The sequence below is a fragment of the Acanthisitta chloris genome, unplaced genomic scaffold, assembly GCF_000695815.1.
Source record: "Acanthisitta chloris isolate BGI_N310 unplaced genomic scaffold, ASM69581v1 scaffold16629, whole genome shotgun sequence".
NCBI classification, from domain to species: Eukaryota; Metazoa; Chordata; class Aves; order Passeriformes; family Acanthisittidae; genus Acanthisitta; species Acanthisitta chloris.
Window position 1 is genome coordinate 52,464 of NW_008689938.1, and position 8,736 is coordinate 61,199.

The 8,736-nt window shown below is 43.3% G+C and overlaps 1 protein-coding gene across 1 annotated transcript; it reads right to left on the bottom strand.

The window, feature by feature from the left end:
- Nucleotides 1-4,028: 4,028 nt before the first annotated feature.
- On the bottom strand, nt 4,029-4,124 carry SLN (sarcolipin). Its single transcript, XM_009081626.1, has one exon. The coding sequence runs from the start codon at nt 4,122-4,124 to the stop codon at nt 4,029-4,031; it is 96 nt and encodes a 31-aa protein (XP_009079874.1).
- Between the last annotated feature and the right edge of the window lie 4,612 nt (nt 4,125-8,736).

Here is an 8,736-nt window from a genome sequence, read left to right on the forward strand (position 1 = left end):
AGCACCTGTCAGTCTTCTTCATCCCTTCTTGCTCACTGCGCCAGCAAAGTATAGATAATGATTGTGCCAAGTTCTTCTTGAATTGCAAGGGCATCTATCGCCTCTGGCACACTTCCAAGTGCAGTAGTATAAATAGAACCATGCTGAACTTGCCACGTAGTGAGGAAGTTATTTATGCCTCACGGTCTTTTTGTTTGACCCAGAGAAAAACTCTATGTATACATAGGAATTATGTCTAAGGCTGAGAACATTGGGTTTTGCTTTTCCGTGTTCTTTTTCTATATCATCTGCTGAGCTTATAGACACACACAGAGCTTACACAGGGTGCATTTTTTTTCCACAAAAACATGAATGTTGCGTGAATCTTTGCAAATTAATAAATGTCAGCAAGAAATTGTTTGCAATCGACCCACTTAGAAATGCAGTACATGTGGTTCCTTGAAGTCAATCACTTTTTCTTCCATACTCATGTTTATCTCATTGCATGGCAGTTTCCTACCTTGTGAGTTGTAACACATCTCATGAGTGGTTGGTTATGTCACATGGGATAAACTGGCTTTGACTGACAACACATTTGAATGATAAAAGCATTTCAGTAAACCCCACTAAACAATTTTCTCATGGTTAATCCAAGTTTCAAATCTCAGTGCCTAAAATTTTTCTAGGCTGGTATCCAGGCACACAAACTAGTGGTCTAATTTTTCCCCAAAGCATGTTAAGCATCCTGTGTCTCTAGTTTCTGTGGAGTGAAGTGCTAAGGGCTTAGCAATTCCAAATTACCAGGCCTAGAGCCAAACTTTTGAAATCTGAACATCTAAAATTAGGTAGCTACAGTCTGATCCAAAGCCAAGTAAAGTGAATGGAAAAACTGCTGATGGGCTTCTGGTTCTGGGTGTGGCTAATTGATCTATACTTAGATGCCAGAGTGAAAATTGCTTTATTTGAGTCAGGTCAAAGCCATGAGCATTCACTGGTTTTGTTGTCATTGGCAGTTCCTGCTACACAGAGTGCCTTTACCAAAGTAGGTGGGATGGCAGAGGAAATGGGGTTAGTATAGTGTCACCTTGGCAATCCTCTCGGTGAGCAGGTACTGTGCTGTGCTCATGTCCTGTGCACACTACATGTAAAACTTCTAGCAGGTCAATGTTGACATACCTATATATACATGGGGTCAACCAGCTGGAAAGCAGCTCTGCAGTGGACCTAGGGCTCATTGTGGACACCAGACTGACCATGAGACTGCAATGGGTTCTTGTGGTAGAAGCCAAACAGGCTCCTGGGCTGCATCAGGCATACCAAGGGAGGTGATCCTTCTTGTCTGCTCAGCAATGGTGAGACATGTCTGGGATGCTGTGTCCAGTGCTAGACTTTCCAGTACGAGAGAGACTCCAGCAAAGGGCCATGAAGATGATGAAGCACTTGATGTATGAGAAAAGGCTGAGGGAGCTGGGACTGTTCAGCATGGAGGAGAGAAGACTCAGAGGGGTCTTACCAGTGTATGTAAATATCTCATGGGATGGAATGAAGAAGACAGAACCAGACTCTTCTCAGTTGTGCCCTGTGGCAACATGAGAGGAAACGGGCACAAACTAAAATGCAGGAAACACATTTAAACATAAGAAAGCTCACTTTTACTGTGAGAGTGGTCAAGCACTAGAACAGTTTGCCCAGGGAGGTTGAAACAGTTAGAGCAGCTACTGACACCGAAGTATTTTTAAATAAAAATTTTGCCTAAAATAATTTTATGGATTGAAAGGGCTAGAAGAAAGCTGGAGAGGAATTTTTTGCAAGAACACGTTGTGAAAGGGCAAGGGGGAATGGCTTTCAAGTGAAAGAGAATAGGTTTAGATTAGATACTAGGAAGAAATTTTATTCAGTGAGTGTGGTGAGGCACTGGAACAGGTTGCCCAGAGAAGCTGTGGATGCCACATTGCTGTAAGTGTTCAAGGCCAGGTTGGATGGGGCTCTGAGCAATGTGGGCTAGTGTCCAACCTGCCCATGGCAGGAGGGGCTGGAACTAGAAGGTCTTAAAGGTTCCTTCCAACCCAAAGCATTCTATGAGTTTCCCTATCTGAAAATTGCTATGATCACCTTGAACCTTGACCACTTCTGGTTCAGATTGTGAAGCCCACACCTCTAGTTTTTCCATTGCTAACCTGATGTGAGCCCAAGCATGTCAACTTGCTCATAACATTTCTCTCTTCTGGGAGTTACAGCCAGTGAAAGATGAGAATCTTTCATACTGAATTATCTAGTATTCACTGTATTTAAAAATAGATTTTCCATGTCCTCCTCCCAGCCATTGCTTGCATATCTCAGCCAAGCTTGTGAACACAAACCAACCATGTGAAATAGTGATAATGTAGCAGTGTTTGGTGCAAGGTGGGCTGCACATAAAGGCCGTGTCCATTGATGGCAAAAGTTCAATTCAATGTCTCAGGATTTTTTCCACAGAAAATTTGCCATCCCTAGGAATGCTGGAGGCAAGTTTGCTCATTTGCAGCCAAGAGTAAACAGCAAGTGATGTTTAATCATTGCACTGGAGTGGGGATTTCTTGACTGGGAGGATGGGATGCAGTGGGATGACTGCAGACCTGGATGGACAGTACAAATGACACAGGGCAAGGGGTCATTTGCGAGCAAACTTTAGGCAACACACACCCTTAACAAGTGGTGCTGCCACATTTTCTGTCTTTGCTTAAAGCCCAGACCCGAGCTGCAGCTGTCAGGGCTAGTACTGCTCTGCCTAACCTTCCAAGAGACCAGCCCAGGGTAACTCAGCACAGCCCTGAGATGATTCCTTGCAGTTTTCTGGAGGGGAAGGAGACCTATGTCAGCAACACAGCACACATCTAGCTGCCTTCCTTCCAGAAGCTGCATTTTGTAGAAGATACTGTTTCTCTGAAGCCATACACTAGCCAAATAACAGATGGGTGATGCCTAGGAGGAGTTTGATTACTGATTTCACAAACCCAGGAATTGTGAGCTCTTCGAGCTGGCTCAAGATTTTGTAGTGGGCAATGATACCATCACAGCAACGCAGACAGAGTCACACCTCAGCCTACTGATGCTGGGCACGGCTGTGCTGTGGTGCTGGTGTGCTGCAGAGAACACCAAGGAACTGCTGCCAGGGGCAAGGCTTGCAGCAGGGCTGAGACACCAATGGGCACCTATGGCTGCAACTGGTCCAATCTTATGCCTCCAGGCACTGCTCTAAGCATAGCTTGGCCAAAAATAGGACGCTGGGAATCCCTGCCTGAAATCCAGAAAATACAATTATCGAAAATGCCTCGGTGAGACAGAGGTTTTCCTTGAAGTTCATGTCCACAGACATGATATAAGTCACTCTGGACAGAAAAGTGAACCGAACAAGTCATAGGTGTATGTTAAGCTGCAGGATTTCCAGTCTACAGCACTTTTTTAAAAAAAAATACAAATTAAAATCCAAGTGGGAGGAATAAGCAAACCACCAGAATTGCATGGCACACTGTACCACAGTTATCAGGTCTCTCAGTAACAGCAGTCAGGCTGGGAGAGAGATAAGGAATGCAACAAAAAGTGTGTTTACATGTTCTTTATTTAAACAAAATGTGCAAGTGGAAGTAGAGGTTTCACATTCCTTTCTGCTAAGTGAGTTTTTGCCTCTGACACTGGTTAATGCAGGCACTTACATTACATACTGCAGGTCTATAGCCTTGAGAACCTAACACAGATGCCAAACAAGCCAGTGTGGTGGGCAGGGGGCTACAGCACTCACAGTAACTACTGCAGGAGACAGACAGCCAGCCACACTGAACAGTTCCTAAACACCTTACATTTTACAGCTGGATCACTGCAGAATAAAATAACTACACCATCACAGGCCCATTACAAACATTGGCACAGGCATCAGATTGGAGAGAGTGGAAAAAAAAAGGTTCACGACATCCTCAATTGCCTGAAAGCTAATTGCCATGGCATGCTGTGGGTGTTACTTAGGGCTGTGGAGACACACACTTAAGTCACCTCCCAGAGTTTCTGATTGTCTTTCAGTCCTGATAAGACTTCACAAGGAGCCACATGAGGATTACAGTAATCAGGACAATCATGAAGTTGAGGAAAATTTCTCGTGTGGATCGCTCCATTTTTCAGGAGTAACGACAGGAGAGTGGAGGTCAGCAGGCAGAGCAGAGGGAAGACTTCAGTGACTTGCTTGGGAGCGTCCTTGAGCTCAGGCTTCGGGTCACAGACTCTTTCAAGAAAAGAGGAAAATATGTGAAGAACAGATGCATGGAGGTGGCAGGTTCAAAAAAAAGCTATTTATGCTAAACAAATGTTGTTTCAGTGGTCAGGTGTCAGTAAGCACTGGGGGTGCTAAGAAGTAAAAGGCATCTTTGGCAGCTTATCACCTTCTTTGATTTCCAGCATTTGACAAGGAGCATTCCCAGTGTCACCCCAAAACACAGCAGTCTGTGGAAATTAGTGCTACTTTGTGCAAATGTATTCAAATAAATAATGCCCAAGCTCCATTTAATACTGTTTCAGTGGTCAGGTGTCAGTAAGCACTGGGGGTGCTAAGAAGTAAAAGGCATCTTTGGCAGCTTATCACCTTCTTTGATTTCCAGCATTTGACAAGGAGCATTCCCAGTGTCACCCCAAAACACAGCAGTCTGTGGAAATTAGTGCTACTTTGTGCAAATGTATTCAAATAAATAATGCCCAAGCTCCATTTAATACTTTCAACAGATACACATTGTAAATGAGTTTTTAAATTCCTATATGTATTGGCATATTCTCTTTTTTTTTTAAAGAAACTAGGTGCAAACTCTTCCTTTATAGAGAAAGACTAATAAATCTGAATTATTTATGTTACCACTGAAAGTACAAGGAGAACCTAAGGTTAGACATTTTAATTTCTGAAGAACTTCATCTATTTTGTGAGTTAATCCTACAGGTGAAAGAATATTTTCTCAAGAACCTTCTGCCTTTTCTGCAATTTCAAACTGCTAAAAATCTCATACCTCAAAAATCCCATTCAAGTTGTATTCAAAATCATATCTGTTTGTTATTGGTTTTATTTACTTTCTGACAGAAATTTTTGAATTTCATTGATTTTTGGAGCTCATGCAGAGAAATGAGAATACTTTATAATGAATATCATGCACTAATGCCATCTGTATACCATGTAAATAAAATGAAAACCTTTAAACAAGTAAAGCATAAACCCTAGGCAAGGAATTTCAGCCACACAACCAGATTAGTCTGTAACATCTGTGGTGAAAATGAGAAGCCCTGGGACCATACCAGCATGAAGGCAGAGAGTTTAAATTGAAACTGCTTTAGTTTGCAGATTAAATATTAAAAGCACAGTGCATGCAGTTAACAAATTCCTACATTCCCAAGCTGTTTTACCAGCCCCCTATGTCCTCGCACAAGAGAAAAACTGACTTAATAAGTAAGCCAAGTTTTTTTACCTGGAGGAGGTAAATGGAGCCCAATGGTTCTGCCTCAGGACTTTGGGTCACTGCAGATATTATTTCCCTCCAAGCTTCTGCCTATCTCCCACTCAGTCTGGATGCTCTGCCCCTGTGGGGGAACTAAAGTAGGCTGAGGGAGGAGATCAACAAGTGTGTTGGCAACCCAGGTGCTGACATCACCCCCCAAATATTTTTAAAGGGCTAAGATGGGCTGGAAATCTGGTTAAGAATGTTTATACAGTGGGATCTGTGGGCTGATTTGCTTCTTTTTGTTCCTCTGCTGTGGTGCTGTGCTAAGAGTAGAGCTGTGTGCAGCCCTTGGGAGTCAATTGGATTTGACAGAGAATTTCATAGAAACATAGAATAGTTTGAGCTGGAAAGGACCTTAAAAATCATCTAGTTTCAAGCCCCCTGCCACGGGCAGAGATACCTTTCAATAGACCTGGTTGCTCAGAGCCCTATCCAACCTGGCCTTGTGTACTGCCAGAGAAGGGACTTCCACAGCTTCTCTGGACAACTTGTTAAAGTGCCTCACCACTCTCACAGAACAAAATTTGTTCCTAATGTCTAATTGAAACCTGCTCTCTTTCAGTTTGAATCCATTCTGCCGTGTTCTGTCAGTACATCCTTTTCTTTGACCTGTGGGTGTCTTCCTCAATGGGGGGAAAAGGGAGCAATGAGCCACTTGAAGAGTTCTGTGTGCAGGATTCAGGATCTTTCAAGATCATTTCCAGAGTATGGAGATATGTCTACATATTTACCATTTTTAACACAGTGCAGCACTTGCTGTTCCATATACCTACAGTCTGCACAGCTCCTCAAGTTCATATGCATTTAAAAGAGTGAATAAGAGCAAAATATTCTTTGCATTTGAATACAAATTACTGAAATCCAGCATCATTTTCTGAATAGAAATTTTGGGACTAGGAGATCTGAAAAGCACAAACCACTGCTTTGAAGACTCTCCTGTATGCTCTTCCCTCATTGATTTTTCAGTTCTGATGTGAATGCTCCACCTGCCTGAGCATACGGAGTATTTCTCCCACCCTGCAGCATTTCACCCCAGAAAGCACACTGCTCTGTGGCCTGGAGAGCTGTAACTCCCACAACCCCTTACTGTTGCTCAAGGCACTGCTAGAAATTGCTATATAAATGGATAAAAATAAATGGGTATTTGTTTCCTTTAAATCAAAGCAGATGAACCAGAGTCTCTGCAGAATGGGCTCGACTGAAGTGGGAGCAGACTGCCAGCTCTGATCTGCTATGGGTTTCCCCCTACTTGGAAAGAAAGTATTTCCACTGAATTCAGAGGGGTCACTTCTGCATCATGGTACTGCCAGGTGGGCGTGAGGATCCTGGTTGGGTTTAAGTGTGTAAGGCTACCCACAATGCTGGCCCTGTTCTCACTGCCAAACACTGCATGACATATAGCATGCAGATTATTTATTGATTCTGATGCCTTTTGTATATTTATATTCAGGCATGCTGGGACATACTGTAGCTCAGAGTATCCAAGCTTGCTGTCGCTCTCCCACTCCATCAGCTCCCAGGTTTCTCCCTTTGCACCATTGCTGGCACTCACATCATGGTGTGATGCCCTGGTGAGGGAAGCCAGCTGGCTAGAAACCTACCCAATGGAAAACACAACAAAACAAATAGCTGTGGGTAACCAGGGGGGTGGAGGGGAGTGTTGCTTGGGTTTTGCTGGATGATCTCCCTAAATAGTCTTCCCGTGCGATCAGTGGAGGTAGGAGGGGGATCAGAACAGTAGAAACTTTCCCTTTTAATGGTTTGACTGCCTTGCCCCTGCCCTCCTACTCACCCAGGCAGCATGTTCACAAAAGCCAACATGCTGCGTGGGAGTCCTGTGCTAAAATACACAGATGAAACAGCAAAGGCTTAACCCATGCCTCATTCAGGAGTTATATGTTTAAGTAGGTTTGTGGGATCCTATTGCAATGCATGCTGGGCTGTGCACAAAAGCCCCTTACAGGGGATTTGGAAAGTCCAGATTCAAAATGCTTCCTGTCAGCCAGAGGAAAACGAGGTGTATGACTGCCATGCACTTGCCCTAGTGCATTTCCTCCCCTGGCATGTTCTGAAGCAGAAATCTCTGGATTTCTAATGCAATGGCTACTCTACTCTTCACATAAATATCCACCAGGGATCACATAAATATCCACCCCTACTCTCTGGTAATTGAAAACTCAAAAAATGTCTGTTTTTTTTCACCTAGAACCCCTCAGCTCTGGTCCTCAGGCCTGTATTCACACTTCCACACTGACAGGAAGCTCCTTCCTGCTCTGTTCCAGCTCATCTCCTTCTTGAATATTGTTCATGATAGCTAGAAATCTTCCCTTCTTCAAAGCAGGGAAATGTCATTAATCAGCACTGTAAATGTCATTAATCAGCACACACAATGAACACCTTAATTTGTCTCTACAGACACAGACGCTTCTCTCATTTTTTGTGCAGAGGATCTTCCAGGAGACCATGGATGAGTATATAGAATTCATTGGTGAACCAGAACAAAGGTTCATCTAACCTAACATACCCACTGGTAGGGAAATCTGGGGAAAGCATATAGAAACACAGCAAATGTAACATGATCTTTGACTAGATATCCTCAAATGTCTGGGATTGAGCCTGCTGGGATAGCTAGACTGGGACTGCAAACAGGGTTGGGTTTATGGCCCTCTTGCTCATACTGTCAGGGTGCCCACAAGGGTCTGTTCCTGTAGCTGTGATGACTTATTCCATTAATAATTCTAGATTAGACAACTTTTTCATGGTTGAACTTCTCCATACAACATCCTACATACTTTTGACATTACAAAAATGACTTAACAAATTCTAATATTCTGTATAGCAGAGAAACTAACTTTTACCATGTCATCAGCAATTTGAAGGCAGCTCATTTGCTAGAAATGAGAGCCTCTGGCTAATCACTTTTTGATTGACAGAGCTAGTCCCTAGTAACTTTAGAAGAGCCAAATTATGTTGCATTTACTCCTGAAGTCATCTGACAGAATGTTCCTATATATTACATATGCATACACACACAGAGACTTGTGAAAAAAAAAGAGCTTAGCACTGAACAGAGGTCCAATAAACACCCCATAGCAGAGGAATGTGCCTGAATGTTGACTGTGGATCCAAACAGTATCTGAACATCTGACTTCAACACGCCATAGATTAGACTGTGGATGCCAGAGACTGAAACTCCTGCCCCATCCCTCCTTCCCTCCTCACCCCTCCACCCCCCCAAAATACCATATAT